The 24,564-nt window shown below is 39.3% G+C and overlaps 1 protein-coding gene across 1 annotated transcript in view; it reads right to left on the bottom strand.

The window, feature by feature from the left end:
- The window catches only part of CSMD1 (CUB and Sushi multiple domains 1), a 2,074,203-nt gene that overhangs the window by 298,720 nt on the left and 1,750,919 nt on the right, over window positions 1-24,564 (bottom strand). Inside the window, exons 25-26 of the mRNA XM_086379826.1 lie at window positions 9,091-9,282; window positions 8,175-8,301 (exon numbers count right to left, since the gene is read on the bottom strand). Of these exons, the coding sequence (XP_086235952.1) occupies window positions 8,175-8,301; window positions 9,091-9,282 (319 nt within the window). The remainder of the gene's footprint in view (window positions 1-8,174; window positions 8,302-9,090; window positions 9,283-24,564) is intronic.

A 24,564-nucleotide genomic window follows, 5' to 3' on the forward strand; every position in this document is an offset into this window, starting at 1 on the left:
TCTTGTGCTGTAGTTCATGGGGTCACAAAGAGTAGGACATGACTTAGTGACTAAACAACAACAGCGATAACAACAACTACATGTCCAAATGCAATTTTGTAAGAAAGAACAGAAATATTCTCAAAGTGAATTTTCCAGACAATTAGACTTGTGAAAAAGCAATTAAAGCCAAGGAACAATATAGACATATGATTATGCAAAACACTATCTTGATGCTGTTTGCGGGATGTGTTTACAATGCTGCTACCTATACTGTATAAATGACAGCTGTGCTCAGAATGAAAGGTACTGGGTCTCAGACACATGTTTACACATAACTCTTCAAGTGCCTAAATTTACTGCAGTGTCTTATGATTAGACTTTTAATTAAATTTAGTTATGGAAACTGCTTTATAGGATGCGTGTGAAAATTATAAACGTCTTTTAGACCCAAGTGTCCTATAACAATAACTATTTTCGCATCTTCTATTATCTTGAACAAAAAGTGATAGCAAAATACATCAGAAACCACTCTGCCCCCCCCCCCAAATAAAAATAAACACAGTAATAATTGGCATGAAATGTTGAACCAAGCCTTTCATAGTTTCTGAGATTTTGTTGCTTATTTATTCTTTAAGAGTGAAAAACATTGACATTTAACAAACCATAATAGAATGTATGGTAAGGCATTCCATTCATATTAAGAATTTTTAATACATAAATCAATCCCTGAATTCATATCTACATGACTGACATATTCCTCACTTTCAAGAAAACAGTTGAGATAATATTGTCTCTGATACCAATGAAATAAATAAGATTCGGTAAACTAGACAAGATATCCAAGCTGAGACCAAGCTCTAATTTTTCTTGGTGTCAGTACCATTTTAAATCTAAAATGATATATTATGTACTTTTAAGTATGTTATTTTCTAGACTGCCATACTAAAAGTAGTACATAATTTCTTAATGAACCAAAATCACCAGAAACATTTTGGGATAAAGTTGGACATTGACAGAGTAAATTAATTATAAGAGCTGATGTTTGCTTCCTAACTTCCTTATTAGGAAGGATTTTATGCCTTAAATAAAAAGATTCATTTACAAACTGAGTAACTTAAAAGATATGCACAAGAAGAAAAAATTCACCAAACAACAAATTGGTGTAGGCAACATTTTTGTTTTCCTAGAACATTAATGGTTATATGACAAAGTCAGTTCATGATTTTAAAAAAAGTATATTTTTTATTACTTCATCTTATTCTTTATTAATTTCTTATCTCTTTTCTTATTAAAATGTTAATTAAGTATTAGATTCACCTGCAGAGTGTCTGTTACTTGCTTTGCATGTAGGGGAATAAGTGCTCTTTTCTGGTTCTTGGGAAACAAATCACAAGAGGATATTTAAGAAGTAGAATGGATACAAAAACAAGAACCCTATATATGCTGTCTACAAGAGATTCACCTCAAACCTATGGACTCATACAGACTGAAAGTGAAGGGCTGGAAAAAGATATTTCATGCAAATGGAGACCAAAAGAAAGCAGGAGTAGCAATACTCATGGCAGATAAAATAGACTTTGAAATAAAGGCCATGAAAAGAGACAAAGAAGGACACTACATAACGATCAAAGGATCAATCCAAGAAGATATAACAATCATAAATATATATGTACCCACCATAGGAGCACCACAATATGTAAGGCAAATGCTAGCAAGTATGAAAGGGGAAATTAATGGTAATGCAATAATAGTGGGAGACTTTAATACCCCACTCACACCTATGGATAGATCAACTAAACAGAAAATTAGCAAGGAAACACAAACTTTAAATGATACAATGAGATTTGGGAGAATGGCATTGAAACATGTAAAATATCATGTATGAAATGAGATGCCAGTCCAGGTTCGATGCACGATACTGGATGCTTGGGGCTAGAGCACTGGGATGACCCAGAGGGATGGTATGGGGAGGGAGGAGGGAGGAGGGTTCAGGATGAGGAACACATGTATACCTGTGGTGGATTCATTTTGATATTTGGCAAAACTAATACAATTATGTAAAGTTTAAAAATAAAATAAAATTTAAAAAAATAAATAAATGATACAATGGACCAGTTAGACCTAATTGATATCTATAGTACATTTCACCCTAAAACAATAAATTTCATCTTTTTCTTAAGTGCACACAGAACCTTCTCCATAAATTTAACCTTGGTAAATTCAAAAAATTGAAATCATCTCAAGCATCTTTTCTGATCACAGTGTGATAAGATTAGATGTCAACTACAAGAAAAAACTATTAAAAATACAAACATATGGAAGTTAAACAACACACTTCTGAGTAACCAACAAATCACAAAAGAAATCAAAATATGCGTAGAAATGAATGAAAATGAAACAACAACAACCCAAAACCTATGGGATTCAATAAAAGCAGTGCTAAGGGGAAGATTCATAGCAATACAGGCATACTTCAAGAAACAGGAGAGAAATAAAATAAATAACCTAACTCTACACCTAAAGAACTAGAAAAGGAAGAAATGAAGAACCCAGGGTTAGTAGAAGGAAAGAAATCACAAAAATTAGGGCAGAAATAAATGCAAAAGAAACAAAAGAGACCATAGCAAAAATCAACAAAGCCAAAAGCCGGTTCTTTGAGAAGATAAATAAAATAGACAAACTATTAGCCAGACTCTTCAAGAAACAAAGGGAGAAGAATCACATCAACAAAATTAGAAATGAAAATGGAGAAATCACAACAGACAACACAGAAATACAAAGGATCATAAGAGACTACTATCAGCAATTATATGCCAATAGAATGGACAACTTGGAAGAAACAGACAAATTCTTAGAAAAGTAGAACTTTCCAAAACTGAACCAGGAAGAAATAGAAAATCTTAACAGACCCATCAAAAGCAAGGAAATTGAAACCATTACCAGAAATCTTCCAATAAACAAAAGCCCAGGACAAGATGGCTTCACAGCTTAATTCTACCAAAAATTTAGAGAAGCACTAACACTTATCCTACTCAAACTCTTCCAGAAAATTGCAGAGGAAGATAAACTTCCAAACTCGTTCTATGAGGCCACCATCACCCTAATATCAAAACCTGACAAAGATGCCACAAAAAAATAAAACTACAGGCCAATATCACTGATGAACATAGATGTAAAAATCCTTAACAAAATTCTAGCAAACAGAATCCAACAACACATTAAAAAGATCATACATCATGACCAAGTGGGCTTTATCCCAGGGATGCAAGTATTCTTCACTATTTGCAAGTCAATCAATGTGATATACCACATTAACAAATTAAAAGATAAAAACCATATGATTATCTCAATAGATGCAGAGAAAGCCTTTTACAAAATTCAACATCGATTTATGATAAAAACCCTCTAGAAATCAGGCATACAAGGAACATACCTCAACATAATAAAAGCCATATATGATAAACCCACAACAAACATTATCCTCAATGGTGAAAAATTGAAAGCATTTCCTCTAACATCACGAATAAGACAAGGACGCTCACTCTCACCACTACTATTCAACATAGTTTGGAAGTTTTGGCCACAGCAATCAGAACAGAAAAAGAAATAAAAAGAATCCAGATTGGAAAAGAAGAAGTAAAACTCTCACTGTTTGCAGATGACATGATCTTCTACATAGGAAACCCTAAAGACTCCACCAGAAAATTACTAGAGTTAATCAATGAATACAGTAAAGTTGCAGGATATAAAATTAACACACAGAAATCCCTTGCATTCCTATACACTAACAATGAGAAAACAGAAAGAGAAATCAGAGGGATGGTATGGGGAGGGAGGTGGGAGGGGGCTTCAGGATGGGGAACATGTATACACCCATGGTGGATCCATGTTGATGTATGGCAAAACCAATACAATATTGTAAAGTAATTAGCCTCCAATTAAAATAAATAAAATTATATTAAAAAAGGAAAGAATTCCATTCACCATTGCAATGAAAAGAATAAAATACTTAGGAATAAATCTAGCTAAAGAAGCAAAAGACTTATATATTCAAAACTATAAAACACTGATGAAAGAAATCAAAGATGACACAAATGGATGGAGAAATATACCATGTTCATGGATTGGAAGAATCAATATAGTGAAAATGAGTATACTACCCAAAGCAATCTAGAGATTCAATGCAATCCTTATCAAGCCACCAATGATATTTTTCAGAGAATTAGAAAAAATAATTTCACAATTTTGTATGGAATTACAAAAAACCTCAAATAGCCAAAGCAATCTTGAGAAAGAAGAATGGAACTGGAGGAATCAACTGGAGGAATCCATAAATCAATATACTACAAAGCCACAGTCATCAAGACAGTATGGTACTGGCACAAAGACAGAAACACAGATCAATGGAGCCAAATAGAAAGCCCAGAGATAAATCCACACACCTATGGATACCTCATCTTTGACAAAGGAGGCAAGAATATACAATGGAGAAAAGACAATCTCTTTAACAAGTGGTACTGGGAAAACTGGTCAACCACTTGTAAAAGAATGAGACTAGAACACTTTCTAACACCATACACAAAAATAAACTCAAAATGGATTAAAGATCTAAATGTAAGACCAGAAACTATAAAACTCCTAGAGGAAAACATAGGCAAAATACTCTCTGACATAAATCACAGCAGGATTCTCTATGACCCACTTCCCAGAGTAATGGAAATAAAAGCAAAAAATAAACAAATGGGACCTAATTAAACTTAAAAGCTTTTGCACAACTAAGGAAACTATAAGCAATGTGAAAAGACAGCCTTCAGAATGGGAGAAAATAATAGCAAATGAAGCAACTGACAAAGAATTAATCTCAAAAATATACAAGCAACTCCTGCAGCTCTATTTCAGAAAAATAAGTGACCCAATCAAAAATTGGGCCAGAGAGCTAAACAGACATTTCTCCAAAGAAGACATACAAATGGCTAACAAACACATGAAAAGATGCTCAACATCACTCATTATCAGAGAAAAGCAAATCAAAACCACAATGAGGTACCATTTCACGCCAGTCAGAATGGCTGCTGTCAAAAAGTCTACAAACAATAAGTGCTGAAGAGGTTGTGGAGAAAAGGGAACCCTCTTACACTGTTGGTGGGAATGCAAACTAGTACAGCCACTATGGAGAACAGTGTGGAGATTCCTTAAAAACCTGGAAATAGAACTGCCCTTTGACCCAGTAATCCCACTGCTGGGCATACACACCGAGGAAACCAGAATTGAAAGAGACACATGTATCCCAATGTTCATAGGAGCACTGTTTACAATAGCCAGGACATGGAAGCAACCTAGATGTCCATCAGCAGATGAATGGATAAGAAAGTGATGGTACATATACACAATGGAATATTACTCAGCTATTAAAAAGAATGCATTTGAATCAGTTCTAATGAGGTGGATGAAACTGGAGCCTATTATACAGAGCGAATTATGTCAGAAAGAAAAACACCAATACAGTATATTAATGCAGATATATGGAATTTAGAAAGATGGTAATGATGACCCTATGTCCAAGATAGCAAAAGAGACAAAGATGTAAAGAACAGACTGTTGGACTCTGTGGGAGAAGGTGAGGGTGGAATGATTTGAGAGAATAGCATTGAAACATGTATATTATCATATATGACATAGATCACCAGTCCAGGTTCGATACATGATATAGGGTGTCCATGGCTGGTGCACTGGGATGACCCAGAGAGATGGGATGGGGAGGGAGGAGGGAGGGAGGGTCAGGATGGGGAACACATGTACACCCATGGCTGATTCGTGTGAATGTATGGCAAAAACCACCACAATATTTTAAAGTAATTAGCCTCCAATTAAAATCAAAATAAATAAAAAAAGGAAGTAGAAAATTTTGAAATCTGCCTAAGAGGAAAGATATCCTGTTTATGTAAAGTCATTTCATGACTCACAGATGGTTCCTAGGGTTTTTCACAATCAAATTCAGTGTAACGGCTTTTACATCATTTAGATCAAGCATTCAGGAATTTAAAGTTAAGAAGTAATACTTAATTCTATATAGTTCACTGGTAAGTGACTGCTGATTTTTATGAAGAGTTTTGTTGTTGGGTCACTGAGTTGTATCCAACTCTTTGCAGCCGCATGGATTGTAGCCTGCCAGCTCCTTTGTCCATGGAATTTCCCAGGCATAAATACTGAATGGGTTGCCATTTCCTCCTCCAGGGGATATTCCTAACCCAGGGACTGAACCTGAGTCTCCTACATTGGCAGGCAGATAGATTGTTTACCACTGAGACATCTGCAGAACCCTTTATGAAGAATACAGATTCAAATTCTTTTATTCAAACATGCCCTATTTGTGCCTCAATAGATGGCACAATTACCTAATTAATCATTGTTCTTAACTAAGGACACTTAAATTTTTAAATGAATTATTTAAATGAGTTACTTTTGCAACATTTACATTATCTAAATTCCATTTTTAAACGAATTATTTAAATGAGTTACTTTTGCAACATTCACATTACCTAAATCCCTCCTCTTGTTCCATGTACATGATAGGATATTTATTTTGGAGGGTTTGAAAGTGGTAATAGTTTGTTCCATGTGAGTCTAACTCACTCCCAAGATGTTGATGTGACCAAATGTCAAGAAAGTCTGGTGAACTTCAGGGAGGACGGAGGCCATCAAAGAAAAACAGAGTGTCACCAAATGGGATGAGCAGGCCCCCTCACTCCTGAGCATCCCATCTTATTAAAGTTGCAGGAGGATATGTTTACTAAGTTTACTGGGCAAACCATTTGTGAGTAAGGACAAAATCCACTAGTTCCTGAATGTTTTCATATACCCACTTGCCCCATAAAGAGGTTTCTGCTTTGCATATGTCTCTTTCAGATATTTCTCATATTTAAAGGAGCTGATGACCAGATTCTTTTAAACTCTGGTCAGTGTAATAACACAGAAAACAGGAAGAGGATTGGAGGGAGTGGTTAAGACTGGCTCAGGGGTGTTTTTTTTTTTTTTTCCTTCTCCTTTTTTTATAAGTGTTTATTTGTGGCCGCTGCTCGATCTTCATTGCTGTAGGAGGTTTCTCTCTGGTTGCACAGAGCGGGAGCTACTCTCTAGCTGTGGTGCTCAGGCTTCTCACTGTGGTGGCCTCTCGTTGCTCAGCAGGGGCTCTAAAGCACAGGCTCGGTAGCTGTGGCACATGGGCTTAGGAGCTCTGAGGCAGGTGGACTCTTCCCAGATCAGGGGTCAAACCCGTGACTCATTGGCAGGCGGATTCTCTACCACTGAGCCACCAGGGAAGTCCGAACAGAGTTGTTGTTTATTTTAATTAACATTCAAAAGAACGAAAAAGAGGAGAGATGGTGGGAGGAAAAAGGGGTCTTTAAGGGCTATGACTACAGAATGCATGTTCTCAATGTGTTCTTCAGTTAAAGAACAACTTAGTTTTAACTGAAATGTCCTCTTGCTTTACATACTGTACTGTGGTTTTGACACACCCTTTTGGCACATGGAGGATTTACTTTCAAAAATTACTTTTCATTGGTTTACTTGTTAATTTAAAAATAGCATCATTTAGGACTATTCTTTTCCCATTAAGGGTGGAATATATTTCTTCAAACATTTTTTTTCCCCCGAGATGTGTTTTGGCAGATGGAACATTAGCAAATGTGATGCAAACAGAAGTTTGAAAAGCCTCCATGTTTTTCTTCTAGGAAAATTCCATCATCACTAGTTTCCTAAAGGAACAGAACCTGATGCAGAGAGACCCCCACCTTTAATCATCCAGCTAAGGTCCCCACACCTGCATGAGGCCCTCCTAGACCACTCACCCCAACCAACTAGAACTGCCCAGCAACTCAGAAAGTCATGAGCACATAAGTCATTATTTGCAGTGACTAAATTTTGGGGGGCCACTTGTTATGTAGCCAAAGCTAGCTGATGTACTTAATTTCTTTTTATCTTTACTTTGGATGCCTTAACACAAGTTTTCAAAGGAATACCAAAGTGAGCATGCAAGACAATGAAAAATTTGGCCATGTGTTTACATTTTTTCCTTTGACTCAGAAACTTAAATCTAATCATGGATAATAAGAGACATACTACTGTCTTCACTATAAGAATAGGAGACATGCTTTGATTCTCAAATCACTGAAACCCAATAAACTGAGTACCTGATGGTCTTCCCCGGGTCTGCCTCTACCACCCAGGTGCAGTGGAGGTTGTTGTCATAGGGAGCGGGGTATCCCGGAGACAGGATGCGTCCTGAAGTGGCAGCGTGGATCCACCCCCCACATTCCGCTGCAATGGATTCAAAAAATGGATAAGTTTACTCCAGGCCTTACAGGCTTCACTTTAACCACCTTGAAAAGCCCAAACCATCACATTCGTGTTGCATCACAGGAAAACAATCACAGTATCTCGCTGTTCCTGTCACTGCTTTTCTAAATTTTCTTGTTCCCCAGTTGGTATCCTCTGTGCAAAGTCAAGAGAGTGAAACAGCAGTGAAAGGCCATGTTATAAATCTGGTGATATTTCTGTGTACAGAAGAAGTATCTAATAATAATTCTGTATATAGAAGAAGTAATAATACCTCTCTATATAATTCTATATATGCTTCTATATATGCTACTACTACTTCTTCTATATATAGTATCTAATATTACTTCTCAATAAAACAGTACTAGGAGATGTGTTTTTCCTACCTACACACATGCACTCACACACACACACACTCACAATATTGTCTTTGCTGTTTAGTCACTCAGGCTCAGTTGTGTCCCACTTTTTGTGACCCATGGACTGTAGCCCACCAGACTCCTCTGTCCATGGGGTTCTCCAGGCAAGAATGCTGGAGTGGGTTGCCATGCCCTCCTCCAGGGGATCTTCCTGAGCCAGGGACTGAACCTGGGTCTCCTACATGGGCAGGGAGATGGATTCTTTATCACTGAGCCACCAGGAAAGCCTCTCGCAAATATTAGGATTAAACCCACACTGGAGAAAGAGCAATAGAAGTCTTCCTGTGCTGGGAGAATCAAGTCGGAAGACCCTGGGCTTCCTGCCCCCAGCACGCACTTGCAGGCAACTCACCTACACAGGAAGGTAGTGGCCTGTCCCACACTCTCCGGTCTCCACTCAGACAGGTCAAAGTGCCCCCGCCGTGCATAGCGTAGCCCGGGTTACAGCTGTACAGGATGACCGTGTCGGTGAAGTGGCCTTCATCCCGGATCCTGTAGCCATAGTTAGGGGTCCCCGGGTCCTCACATTTCACTAGGTCAAAACCTGTGAGCAAGGAGGGGAGGGGTGAGTAGAAAGAAGTCACTGTGGCATCTGTATTGGGGTTCAAACACTGATGAAACAGACAGGGTTGTTAAATGTCCTTTGACGTGTAGGAAGAAAAAGAAGACTCTGAATTTAAAAACACGGAAATACGTGTGGGTCTTGATTGGGTTTATCTGTTAACCACTGGTTTGTTTCTTGGGGTTTTACCACTTTATTTGTTCCTGTCTATTAATATACTTATGACTGAAGCCCAGCAGGACAGTATGGTCCTTCCCCCACCACCCCAACCCCCACCCCTCACCCCATCTCCTCCACCTGCCTTTTGTCTGTAGAAAAAATTTAGTCAAATAATAAGCTTAATCAGAGAAGTGAGAAAGCACTCAAACAGAAAAAAATAATAATAGTTTAGCCATTAAACAAGGTCAAGGACGTTCAGTTTCTCCTCAAGGGCTGCAGACAATTTTCTGAACCATATCCTGAAGATACTGAAACCCCCACCAGCTGGAAGAAGTTAACTACACGACGCCCAGACTGTAGCCATGACATAAGGTGTCACAATTCCTAGAACTGGTCTCAAAGAAATGTTAACAAATTGACCCTGGAACTGAAGACTAACTGTACTTGAAGCAGTCAAGAAGACCATGATCAGACCACTGATGACCAGCTTCAAGACGACCATCAGAGCTGACTGTGCTGTTTGTGTAGGTACTGCCCCCTCCATTGATAAAAGCTCTTGCCTGCTGAGTGTCAGTGTGTCTGTGTGTGCGGGGGTCATGGAATCAGCTTTTGGACATGAGCCCATCTTCTATCCTTGTTGCCACTCTCTGAAATGACTTTCCTTTTCACCAGTCTTGCCTCTTGAGTATTAGCTTTCAAGCAGCAAGCAGCTAGACCCCACTTTCAGTAACACAAGGAGAGTCTTTATTCCAAAGAGCTCCAGGCCATCATCATCTGACTCACACGTCCAGTCAGCATCTAGATTCTCCAGTGAGTTCACGTAAGCTTTTCCTGTCTCCACACTGCCTTTTGTCACACCTGGGGCCTTCCGGGAGGGCCACCCTCGCTACCGCCAGGTGCTTATTGTCTGTGTTCACTCAAGTCCCTCCCTCCAGGCCCACTTCCTCTAAAATGCCCAGATCTCAAGCTTGGAAATTTCCATGTCCTTCCTGCTCACGGAGCTGGGCTCTGTGTCCCACCTGGGGCCAGGGTGAGGTTCCTGAGCTGCTCTGTGTGTAGCACAAACTCCAGAATGAATCATCATAATGACTTCATCAAACTAAGCTCTGAGACTCGAAGAAAGAGATGACAGAAGTGAAGATTTAGCCTCTGTGGTACCAAGAGCTGTATATTGCTTTCATGTGAAGCAATAATTTAAGGCCATCTGTGAAGAGAGTTCTACACTAACAAATCTCTCTTCCCATATCACAATGCAAATTTTGACCATTAAAAAAAGTAGAGCTGGAAACTCGAAGGAATACATGGGTTGTTTTCATCTATTTCCACCTAACTTTGACTTCTTCCTTTTCACGAAAATAAATAAAATAAAATGAATGTGTGAGTTTTGCTAAGTCTTTCTGTCAAATATGCATTCTGAATGCTTTTCCATTGAGGAAGATACATCTTTAAATTCACATGATCATTTATCCTCAGAATCTCTACATAATCCAGATGGAGTTCTGCCGGTGTGTACACGGGAGGGAAACCAGTACACATTTGAGAATTTACATGTAGTGGCCAAGGGAAGTTTCCTGAAATACTTTTTTTTTCTATAAAATGTCAGTCTTTACTTATTGTGCCTTTATGAAAACTGTTTATCTATTTAAGAAATGCAAATAGCTGTAACTCAAGATGCCCAGAAGGACAGTGTATCTATTTCAGCACAAAGCAAAAGGATATTTTAAGTTGCCACAAAGGGGATCAGAATTAAGAAGAAGGGTCCCATGCACATAGGGTTTCAGGGCTCATGCAGATACCTGACAACGCCAGTCTGATGCATAGTCCCAACACCACCAGGAAAGGAATATGCTAAGCTGCTGAACTCACTTAGATAGAACCGCCATCCTTACTCCTGCCTTGTCAAAGGCCCTGCATATTATTTAGCCATAGTGTCTCTTGTGCAGAAGGGAAAAGGAAGCAAAGTCTTTGTTGTTACTGTTTTATTGGTTTGGGGCTTGGATGAGACAGTGTCAGGGTGGTGCTTTCAAAAGCACCACTGCCCAGGGTGGCCGGAACAAGAAACTATCACTGGCTGGGGTACAATGGCCAGCGGAGAGTGACGGCTGGAGTAGGGCTCCACGGATAATGATAATCACCAATGTTTCAAACTGTTTCAGCATTTGGAAGTCAAATTAGGTGTCTGAGTATCAATGACAATGGAACATAAAACGAAATAAGCAGCAGACAAAATCTAGGTCTCAAAATGAGAAACAGAAAGAGTCAAACATGTGTCCCTTTTGTTTGTGCTCCTGTGACAGGAACCTGGAGAAGTAAATCTGACATGAGAGGAGCCAGACTCAAGTGCCAATAGACCCGAAGTTCTCTCCAAAGCAGAGTGAGGTCCCTGTAGGACAGTGGCCCAGGGGACAGTAACCACCTGCTGTCCTGCTAAAATCCACCCCACCCCTGTAACCCAAGCTTCTGATTCTTCCAGAAACACCAGAAAGCTGGAATTTTTAGCTTAATAAAATGATTGTTGAATAAATACATATTTCAAAAGTGGAGATGCTTAAATCCTAAAATTAGATTATGAAAACTAGATATAAACAGTTTTAAGAGAAACCAATAATTTCTCAGTTTCTGGAGAAGGCTGAGACTCAATTCTGAAAAGCTGTCAATATTCTGTCTAATTTTTTAAGACTAAACGTTGTGACGCAAAGACCTTCTGAGGATGATTAAGGGCTGGATAGAGAAATGGCCCAGCTTGTCCAAGACCTTTTATTCTGACAGTGAGTTATTTCCTGGTTATACAGAAGACTTTTGTTATGAAAGATTGTCCTCACTGGAGATTAATGCCTATAAAAGATAAAGTAATGACATTGATTTTCCTGGTGTGCTGTCTCATTAGCTTATAGCCATCAACTCTACAGACAAGAGACTCATGCTTAAAGGTTATCCAGACTTTCCCTCTAAGTTCAGATAGCATGGCTTTTAAAGTCTTCCATCAAATAAGCTATCAAAGTTCTAAAATCACAGAACTTGTTTATATTAAAATTAGCTTGAAGAAATATTTCCTCTGCCCCAAAAACTTGTATTATGAAACTTTTTAAAGGAAGGAAGTAAGAATCATTGAAAAACAATAAAACAACAATGTACCAACACAAATGTCTACTAAACTTTATCTGTGTTGAATTTTTAGAAAAATGATTGTTTTATTGTTTTTTCTATCACTCAGTCTAGAAAGATTTCATCTTTTTCTAAACTATATATTGTCACACAGATGAGTTAAGTCATGCTGTTTTTGAAAGGGCATTTATTCTTTCCATTGCCAGCTGTCTTGTTTTACTTATGCTCCTTCTGTTATTATTTTTTTTTTAAAGATCAGTTAAATCCTTGATGGCATCACGAAATACATTATTTTGCTGAAAGTCCTATACTTGATACTTAAATGTCTAAAGCTTCTAGACCTACCTGAGGTCATTATATTAAATATATTCTTCTTGTCAGAAACTTGAAAAGTATTTGTTTTTTTATTTTTATTATGTTGATATTCTCAAATTCAGTTTTTCAAGTCAGTGAAAAGAGCTGTGTTTGCACAAAGCTTCAGGATTTAATAATTCATGCACAGTTACAGGAAGAATCATAGACATTTATCCCCAGAGGAATCGACATCTCTAAAGGACTAGAGAAAGATCTCCAGAAACCCCAGATTTCTATTTCTTGCTGCTTGTGCCGTGAACCAGCTTGGCCCTTGGACTCTGAGTCCATCCACATGCAGTAGATACGCTACCTCTCTCCAAAAACAGAATGAGAGTCATTTCAATTGAGTCCTGCTTGCCATTTGATTAGGGCATAATATTAACAATGTCTCTTAAAAATTTCAGTATTGCTTGTAGACACTGGTGAACCAAGTTGAAGTGATGTATAGTAACAGATTTCTTAATTGGCATTATAAAATTCTGGGATGTTCACCCTGTGTCCATTTTAGGAAAAATATTTTTTCTGTGGGTCATTAAAATATCTCAAAAATATTCTCTTACATTTAATTTAGATCAACAGAGGTAGTCCTCCAAATAAGAGGTTTTTCCATTTTAATTAGAATCTAAAAGACTTTAGAATGACTACTCTTAAGGCTACTATAGAGTAATGACTTTAAAAATATAGAGAATATATCCTTTTCTAACTTGAAGCCACTACCTTGACATAAATCAGCGTACAAATACTGGTTTTCTGTATTTTCTTTGTGCCATAGAACCTTTAAAAAGATTAAAGTTACCTGTCAAAACATTACCTATTAAGAGTGGCAATTGCTGTTTGGATCTATTTAGCAATTCCATTTCTTTCTGTTTTCCAGTGATTTCTTCTTAGTCACATAAATAGTAAAGATGCTTTGAACAAATGTTTTAGTCAAAACAAGCTCCAAACATCAGCCTAATGAACATTATTACTTCATCTTTTGCAGCTATTACCCAATTTTAATGTTTTTAAGGATTAAATCTTATATCTCTCCAAACTCTAACAAAATATTATTGTTACAAGAGACTTCCACTTAACTCTCAAGTATTTTGACTAGTTCTTATCTTCCAAATCAAGCACTTATGTTTGAAAAGAAGCTGGTGTAGACTTAATCCATTTCATACACCCAAGAAGAGCAGTGAGGGTCACAGTTGGCTTGTGAATTCTTCATCCTGCATCCCAGGGACTCTTCAGAAACTACCTTCATTCTCTGGTGAGCTCTGAGTACACAACTGATGAAGAATCTTTACCATGTGTACACTTCTGATACCTTCTCCTATGAACCATTGATAAAGCCTCACAATGTTTATAGAAACCTGTTATCTCTTTGCTTTACCTAATAAGACATTTCAATTTGCACAATGTACTCTTTGCAAAAAAAAATAAAAGTTAGTAATCTAAGAAATGTTGCTATATGCAAAACCAACAACAGCTCACTTCATTCAGATAACAGATAAGGAGAACTATGCCTAACACTTAAAAGTTCTTTTTTATTAACTTCCTTTATTTGCAGTCGTCTACAGAGAAATGTGTTTGAGGGGAGAGCATTTCTGAAACTCACTTTTGTAGTTCACTTGAAAGTAAAATTCACTAACCATGAGTATCATGAAATATTTGATTAACTCATGTTTTTAAACATAAATCTCATTATTCAAGAAAGAAATTCTGGGTGAAGTGCGTGTGCGTGTTTAGTTTTTAAACTGTTATCTATTAAATTATATATCTACACTATTTGTTCAGCTATGCTGTGATTGGTTTCAAATTGATTTTTTGGTCAGCCATGTTGTTTGAATTTAATCAGTTTCTTTTCCCCAACATGCTAAATTTTATTATCATTGTTATTATTTTGTGATTATGTGAGCAGCCCCAGTGGAAAGACACTGAATTTTCCCAGAATAGCAATAATCATCAGGATTGTGATAATGTTTAAATGGAGCTCAGAAGCTCTGAGCTTCAAAGGGGAAAAAAAAAAACAAACAAAAAACTGAAGAAGTCCAGAATGAGAATCAGATAACCAAAGAGATTAACTATTTTTATGGAACCATATTGGTTTTTATCAAACATATTGCTAAGATATAATAATGGAATGTAATCACAGCTAAGAATTCCAGAAGTCTGTCTTGATATGTGCAATTCTGAATATATTATATAATTCCAGAACAAATCTTTCATGTTGACTACACTCTGAGAAGAGCTACCCAGTGGTTCCAATTGTTAATACATGTTCTGGGAAATCTTTCTGAAAGAATTCATACTATTCACCTGAATATTACTATTGAATCATACTATTCATTTCACTCTGAATCAGTCTTTAAACATATCGAAAGGGTGAATCCTCTTCTAACACACTGCAGTAATAACTTATAATCAGTGTGTCATCTAAATTTCCAAACATATTTAGTATCACTTCTAGGGCAGGGACTTTGAGAAGCACAGAATGAACAGAGTTCTATCTTCTATAGTCTAGTTAATTACACAGACCAGAAAATAGCATTTTCAAGATAATATGATAAATGCTGTAGTAGAGGAGGAGAGATTCCTGTGAAGGATGAGAGAGGCACAAAAGGAAGCAGGAAGGTTGGAAGAAGACCTGAGTTAGTCCAAAAGGATAGTTGGCATCAGGGGTGATAAAACCAGAAGGGAGGAGAAACTTCAGGTCAAGTCTTCACAGGTGTGTGGGCATCTGGAAGAATGTGGTCTCTCCCAGGAGTGCAAAGCCATTTCTGGGAGTATGGGTATTTGCTGAAGCTTCTTTTTAAGTGTGTGGAGGTGGAGTGGGAAGAGGGCTGCAGAGAAGATGGAGTGGATATGGATAAGACTGGCAAGGGCTGGACTGCAGCCCAAGGAGTTGAGACTGAGTCAGTGTGTGATGGAGTCTGGGAGAAACCAGGGCAGCTGAACAGGCAGTGATGCAAACACATTTGCATTTCAGAGAGATAATCATTGGCCCTCTGGATGACGGAGTGGAGTGGGGAAAAAGGCAGGAAAATGGAACAGATGCTTATTTAGTGTTGAAAGGAACTGGACATGGAACAACAGACTGGTTCCAAATAGGAAAAGGAGTATGTAGAGGCTGTATATTGTCACCCTGCTTATTTAACTTCTATGCAGAGTACATCATGAGAAACGCGGGACTGGAAGAAACACAAGCTGGAATCAAGATTGCTGGGAGAAATATCAATAACCTCAGATATGCAGATTACACCACCCTTATGGCAGAAAGTGAAGAGGAACTAAAAAGCCTCTTGATGAAAATGAAAGTGGAGAGTGAAAAAGTTGGCTTAAAGCTCAACATTCAGAAAATGAAGATCATGGCATCCGGTCCCATCACTTCATGGGAAATAGATGGGGAAACAGTGGAAACAGTGTCAGACTTTATTTTTGGGGGCTCCAAAATCACTGCAGATGGTGACTGCAGCCATGAAATTAAAAGACGCTTACTCCTTAGAAGGAAAGTTTTGACCTACCTAGGTAGCATATTCAAAAGCAGAGACATTACTTTGCCAACAAAGGTCCGTCTAGTCAAGGTTATGGTTTTTCCAGTGGTCATGTATGGATGTGAGAGTTGGACTGTGAAGAAGGCTGAGCACCGAAGAATTGATGCCTTTGAAGTGTGGTGTTGGAGAAGACTGTTGAGAGTCCCTTAGACTGCAAGGAGGTCCAGCCAGTCCATTCTGAAGGAGATCAGCCCTGGGATTTCTTTGGAAGGAATGATGCTAAAGCTGAAACTCCAGTACTCTGGCCACCTCAGGCAAAGAGTTGACTCACTGGAAAAGACTCTGATGCCGGGAGGGATTCGGGGCAGGAGGAGAAAAGGCCGACACAGGATGAGATGGCTGGATGGCATCACTGACTCGATGGACATGAGTCTGAGTGAACTCCGGGAGTTGGTGATGGACAGGGAGGCCTGGCGTGCTGCGATTTATGGGGTCTCAAAGAGTAGGACACGACTGAGCGACTGAACTGAACTGAACTGAGCAGGGGATATGTGATAGTAGACAAGGGAAGATTATGTGTGCATACAAAGCTTATCAGGCAGAGGGAACTTAAGTGATGAGTGAGGCTACAGAGAGATGGCCTGTGATGAGCAGAGAAGACAGGAAAGGGAACAGAGCTGGTATGAGAGGCATAGGGCTCATGTGTCAGGCAGAGAGGAAGCACCAACATCATCAGCTCATAACATGGTGTCATCTCATCACAGATCCAGTGAATGTATCCAGGAAAACAAGGCAATCCTTCACCAACAGCTTCTTCTAGGAAATAATTAAAAACAAACAAGCTTTGCAGCATTTTGGGACAAGAATCAGAAAGTAGCAGGCCTTAGAGCAGGGTTCCCCAACCTCCTGGCCAAGGACCATACTGCCTGTCAGATCAGTGGCAGCATTCGATTATAAATAAAGTGCACAGTAACTGTAAGGTGCGTGAATCATCCTGAAACCATCCCCCACCTCCAGTCTATGGAAAAACTGTCTTCCATGAAGTAGGCTCCTGGTGCCAAAAATGGTGGGGACTTTAGAGAACTTTAGAGAAAGTTTCCTGCCTTAGAGAGCTTACTCTCCAACAGAGAAATCAGAAATAATAACAAATAAAGCACATTGTGACAAGTTTCCAAGCAGCAGAAACAAAATATGAGCCAACATGGACACAAGCATAACAAATGTATGGTTCTGGTCTCTGTTGTTTTCAGCCTGTATTTTCTATTAGTTTCTCTACTTTTTCTTAGTTATTTCTTATTGTAGTCACTTCTGTTGGAGGTTAACAGTAGGACATGCACAAAACATTTAATAGGAACATCTATGTTTTATAAGGGTGGCTCCTTTCAACAAACAGAAAGAGCTGTGACTTATCTGATAGATATTAATGTTTGTCTTGCATAACTACTCTATATGTTCAGATGATCCATGTCTTTTATACATTTTAGTTTTTTTTCCCCCTAAACTTTAAATTTTTTATTTTGTATTACAGTATAGCTGATTAACAATGTCATGGTGGTTTCAGGTGAACAGCAAAGGGACTCAGCCATACATATGCATGTATCCATTCTCCCCTAAACTCTCCCATGTGGGCTGGCATATAACACTGAGCAGAGTTCCATGTGTTATACAATAGGTCCTTGACAGTTACGCATTTTAAAGATAGCAGTGTGTACATGTCATCCCAAACTCCCTAACTATCCTTACCCCTTGCAACCATAAGTTCGTTCTCTAACTCTGTGGGTCTCTTTCTGTTTTATAAGTTCATTTGTATCATTTCTTTTTATATTCCATATATAAGGGATATCATATGATATTTTTTCCTTCTCTGACTTATTTCACTCAGTATGACACTCTCTAGGTCCATTTATGTGCTGTGAGTGGCATTATTTCTTTTTAATGACTGAGTAGTATTCCATAAAGTATATATAATACAACTTTAGTTTTAAGCAAAAATATTGACATAAATATCACTACTCTGTCTGTAAATGTATTACTATTCTCCTAAAACGTACTTTTAATCATGATTTCTACCTGATGATGAAGGTAGTAAATTATAAGCAGAAGCTTGGTCTAATAACACTACTTTTTTATGGATAAAATATATTGGAGACTATAATTTCCCAATATAATTTTAACCCACTATATTAATGGGCATAAAGTGAAAAAAAATGAGGTAATTTAACTGATCAAATTGAGAACATAAACCTGGAACATCTTGCTTTCTGACCTACAACATTAATTCATGAATGAAATCACTTAGTTGACATGCATTTATAAATTACCTACTGTGTGTCAGATATTCTGCTAGGTGATGAAGATAAAAAGCTAATTAACCTCAGTCCTGCCCCACCAGGAGCTCACAATCTGTACAGGAAGAAAAACAACAGTTAATACTGTCCGTCTTTAAGGGACATCCAGTAACTAATTCCACACACTCACTAAGCACTTCCTGTGTGCCCTGTGGGTCTACGTGCAGGCAGAGCCTGACCCTGGGTGCTCAGAGCTCCATCGGTAGTGTTACTATCACATCAACAAGTGCTTAAGGAGAAGAGAACAGACAGATGTGGAGATTTCAGGTGCAGATGGAATTGCTCATGGAGCTGGAGTCTCCTCTGTCCTTTCCGAGGTTTCTGTGAAGCAGGACATCAGTACAGGGCAGCCCATTCACAGGCAGCCACCCACACGACATATGGCTGCTTCTAAATGAGCCACCTGTACTTTCCAAGGAACGCCAGCCGACAGCAAACAGCACATCACACGCCATGGAGGAGGCTTCTTCCAGTATTACCAGCAAAACAAACAGGCATGCATACACACATCTGTTTACACAAAGGGACACCCAGAAGCACGAGGAGGTCGGTGTGGCCAACTGTACAACACATTTAATTACAAAGAGTGCAATTTGATTATTGTCAGAACATATTACAAGACAGAGTGGTAGTTTTTCATTTTTCTTTTTTTACGGAAGAATTTAAGAAGTAACTTCTCTTTAAAGATCTATGTTCTTTGTTTTTGTCCAGGGATAATATGTCTAAAAAATAAGACTCAACAAGTTTTAAACTTTGAAATCCACAAATTGCTTAAAATATAGCAATTGTTTTAAGCATCGATTATTATTGATTCTTTAAATTTTAGTTTATAGTTTTGATGGATCTTCAGGGTCAAAAACAAGCAAAGTTAAGAAGAACTGAAAATCCTTTCCAATGCATGCTTATATAATTTAATATAACCCAATAGCAAAACAGGGTAGATATGAAAACTAGATTTAATACAGGTTTTGATAGATTATGAAATTAAATATCAATATAAGTAGAGCCAATATCTAGAACGAGGTGACAAGTGAGAAACTTCTGCATATATTGATCACTACACCATAATTGAAATAGGTGGCTCAGCAGTAAAGACTCCACCTGCAATGCAGGAGATTCAAGAGCCATGGGTTCGATTCCTGGGTTGGGAAGATCCCTTGTACTAGGAAATGGCAACTCACTCCAGTATTCTTGTCTGGAGAATTCCATGGACAGAGGAGCCTGGTGGGCTATAGTCCATGGGGTCACAAAGAGTCAGACATGATTGAGTGTCTGAGCACACACAAAATAGTATGCTTGCGTATTTTTAACACTAAGACAAGCTTTCAACAATGAAAGACATTCTTTCAACAAAGAAACTTGGCATTACTGTCAAAATGATTTATATCATTATTTCACCCATAGAAAATTTTTCAGATTTTTCTTTCCATATTGCTTAAGAAAAACTAAATCCATTAACTGAAATGATGGAAAAACAGGAGGAAAAAAAATAGGAACACATCAATAAGTTATTTTTAAAAGTTATTTATTACTAATATAAGCTTATTAACATATGATTTTAAGATCTGGTGTCTAAACCTTAATGCTGTTTATGTCTACATTTATTTGTTTTTAGGAGGGAATATGCAGATTCACATCACATTATTTGTTTTTGTTTTGTTTTTACTCCAATAGAGAAATACAAGTTGTGGCTGATTTATTATTTTCCCCTGTGATGTCAGTGTCTATTATTTGCTTAGGAACCAGATGAACAGACTGGGCCCTGACTTCAGACGTGTGTTTCCATGAAGATGGACACAAATGCAAAAGCAGCACTTAACAGAACATTTAGTGCATCAGGTGCTTCTATCTACACACTCTCTCTTAACCCTGAAAATAACCTTAGAAAAATCACAAGATCCTAAGCAAGACAGACTGGAGGGCTTGTCACAACCAGAATACACGGTGACAGCCCACAGAAAGTCTGGCTTCTTCAGGAAGCACACAGACAGATGGCTATGCCTGCTGCAGAGGGCATCCCTTCCCTCTGCAGAGACTGAAGAGATCCCTTCCTGGAGGGAGGAACTCCCTCTGGGGGCCTCCAGGCTCTCCCACTGAGACAGGAATGCAGGAACTGAGGCACACCTGACAAAGTAGAGAAGACACGGCGCCATGTCTCTTCTCATCCGCTAAGGAAGAGTCACTTGACTTTGCCAAAAAATGAATGAAAAGAATTTTGAAACGTCCCACTTAGGGACTTCATTTTTCTTCACTCATAACCAGTACATTTGTTACATTTTCTTTTCCCCAGAAAAATTTCCACTTTGGATCAAGAAACGAGTCGAATTTACCAACAGCCAAATGGACTTCACACTAGTCTTTGAGGCCTTATGCCTGAGGCAGCCCTTGACAAGGGTCCTGATTCCCCAAGCACTGTTCCTTCCTCTCTTCATTTTGTGTTTCTACCCATGGCACAAAAAAATGTCTGGGAGGAAGGCAAAGGCTCTTACTGGATGATACCTGAGGAGCCCAAGGGGAGAAGGTGAGTGAGTGAGGAAAAAGGACCCCGCTGAAGGGAGGCTGAGAATATCCTAACCAGACGGCCGGGTGGGGGTGAGGACCCGCCAGAGAGCACGGAGGATCGGCGGAATTCTGCCAAAATATTGTCCTAAATTCAGTCCGTCCTCAAATTCACATCCCTGGGCCCATCCTCTTCAGTTTCCAAGTGCCAGCTATGCCTAGAAATGCTTCTTTCTCCCTGCCCGCATACTGTGGAGACGTTTACAAGGAAAAGTAAAAGATTTATGAAAACACTTTGAGCCCTTCATGAGTACACTCCATAAATGTAAGGGATCACCAACAATACTTGGATTTATCGCTACTGCTATTATTCATACGCCGTCACTTTTATTATTCTACAACAAATAAATACAGAGTAAGAGTGAAGCCAGCCGGCAGAACACTCCACCTCCGGCGGCGGGTGAGGGCCTCCATTGCCCAGACGTGGCCGCCATGACGGGACCACAGCCGGCCTCTGGGGCAGAAGGCGGGGAGAGCGCGGCTCCTGCCTCCCCACAGCCGGTGCTTTCACCAACCGTCCGTGTGACGGACGGCTCAGCCCTGTGCAGCCCTGAGCCTGGCTGACACACACAGGCTCCTCAGGACTTCACGTGCGCGCCGAGAAGCCTCACCTCCGCCGAGCCTCACGGAGAATTCAGGAGCAAAGCCAGATGCTAGAGAAAGCCCAGTGTGCAGCCAGACAACGCGGTGAGACCCACAAGGCCCCCGGATACACTCTCTTCATCTGCCTTTTCTTCCCTCAAAGATGCTCATGCTCCCCGCGCTGGGAGACAATCTCTGACTCCGTGTTTCCACTGCTCTCGAACCACTCACCAACATCTTGGCAAAAACCTCCCTGGCACCCTCTCAAACGGGTCCACTGCGTCCTGACCTCACCTGCTGGTGCCTGTCTTCCTCACCTTCTGCCCGGGATCTGCTTGCTGAGAAATTTCCTTGGGGGATAGCCTACGGGACTCAGGAAACATCCATCTAGCCACCTTCTTATCGTGTCCTGTCACCCACTGCTGCCTCGGGGTCCAGGGTGACTGCCTGCATGTGCCCCGGTACTGCCAGCCCTCCAAACCACCTCCGTCCCTAAGGGTCAAGTTTAGAGCATTCCCACTGAGTCTTCCCAACTACTCCTCCTGAGCACTCTTTGCCCCTCCTGGGTTTGCTATGCATTCTGCCACCAAACACATGACGCTACAGGCTACAGTCTACACAGGCTACAGGCTATAGTCCGTGGAATCACAAAGAGTCGAACACAACTGAACGACTAAAAAATAACAATCCACTGGAGAGGAAAACTCACCATTCCTTTTCCTAGGGTCCCTTGTTTGAGTATAGGGGTCTGTGAATGGGGCTCACTGCTTATTGTTTTGGAGAAGGAAATGGCAACCCACTCCAGTATTCTTGCCTGGGAAATCCCATGGACAGAGGAGCCTGGCGGACTACCCTCCATGGTGTCACAAAGAGTTGGACAAGACTGAGCGAATGAGTACAAATAAGCACACCAGTTAAAACAGAAACAGTGAATATGCTCATGTTACTATGACCCATGGGTGCTTATTTTAATTCTAATTTGTTATTTATATGCTTTTGATTCAAATAAACTGTTAAGCTTCTTATGATTTTCAAGTGTTATTAAAATACAAAATCCAATGCTTGTCCTAACCCCCTCCAAAAAAAAAAATCAGTGAAGTGGCTTTCAAAATCATGAGTATACATCAGTGTCTCTTTTGCTGTCTCGTACACAGGGTTATTGTTACCATCTTTCTAAATTCATATATATGCGTTAGTATACTGTATTGGTGTTTTTCTTTCTGGCTTACTTCACTCTAGATCAGTCTTGTGGACTCTGTGGGAGAGGGAGAGGGTGGGGAGATTTGGGAGAATGGCATTGAAACATGTGTAATATCATGTATGAGACGAGTCGCCAGTCCAGGTTCAATTCACGATGCTGGATGCTTGGGGCTGGTGCACTGGGATGGCCCAGAGGAAGGGTATGTGGAGGGAGGAAGGAGGAGGGTTCAGGATGGGGAGCACAGGTATACCTGTGGTGGATTCATTTCAATGTTGGGCAAAACTAATACAATATTGTAAAGTTTAAAAATAAAATAAAATTAGAACATATGCAAGTTAAAAAAAAAAATCATGGATATATAAATAAATGCAGGTTTTTCAAATTTTAATACTTTCTGACTTTTAAAAAATTTTGGAGGGTTTAAAAATATCTTTCAGTGAAAAATATGCACTTAGGGAGATTTCAGAATGTATTCAGCATTACTGAACGTTAGAATGGAGAGTGCTACTATGTTCAGTCGTGTCCAACTTTTTGCAACCCCATGGACTGTAGTCCCCCAAGCTTCTCTGTCCATGGGATTTCCCAGGCAACAATACTGGAGTGGGTTGCCATTTCCTCATCTAGGACATCTTCCCGACCCAGGGATCGAACCTGCATCTAGTACGTTTCCTGCATGGGAAGGTGGATTCTTTACAACTGAGTCACCTGGGAAATCCTAGAATGGAGTGTGGACAGTCACATTTCTCCATAGAAATGTTTTCCCAAAGAGGGAATTAGCTCTCTCCATTAGCTCTCATTACACACCATTACCCTCGTTTAGGAAACGCTAGACAAAGAAGTCCTGAACTATTTTTATTCCCGAGTGCAACAGCACTGAATCTTCCCTCATCCTTTTGAATTCAGCCCTAAGAGCCATGCTCATCCTTCATCCCATTTACAATCCACTTCATCCCCACATCCTGGAAACTGGGGGTTAAAAAAAATTTTGTCACTTATATTTTTACCTACCTTGTTCTTACAGCCATTACATCACAATTAGATCAAAGTCCAACAAGGAAATTCTAACTTCATTTGCATCTAGGTTCTATACTATGTATTGTAGCAAGATTAAAACCTTAATACGAAAAACCAAGTGATGTCAAAATCCCATTATCCAAAAACAAAGTCTGCCTCCCTCCTACTATGAAATGTCCTCTTCCCCATTTCCCCATCTTGTTAAATGAGTGCTGTTGGGCCCAAGAATATTGGCATTGCCCTCAGTTCTTACCCTTCACACTGAGCTCTTGCTTACCCAGTTGTTAATGGCATTAAAGGGTAAACTTAAATTCATCATAAGAAAACCTCCACACCCCTTTCGCCAGTTAAAATACTCTTCGATTTCTTTCATAGAATTTCAGGACTAAGAGTGTCTGAAAATGACTACTCATTTACAGGAGACAATATGGTCTGTGATATGACAAACCCGGCAGCTGGCTGGTGACAC

This window comes from Bos grunniens, chromosome 27, assembly GCF_055505025.1.
Source record: "Bos grunniens cultivar Pamir isolate PY7600 chromosome 27, Bosgru_T2T1.0, whole genome shotgun sequence".
Classification (NCBI taxonomy): domain Eukaryota; kingdom Metazoa; phylum Chordata; class Mammalia; order Artiodactyla; family Bovidae; genus Bos; species Bos grunniens.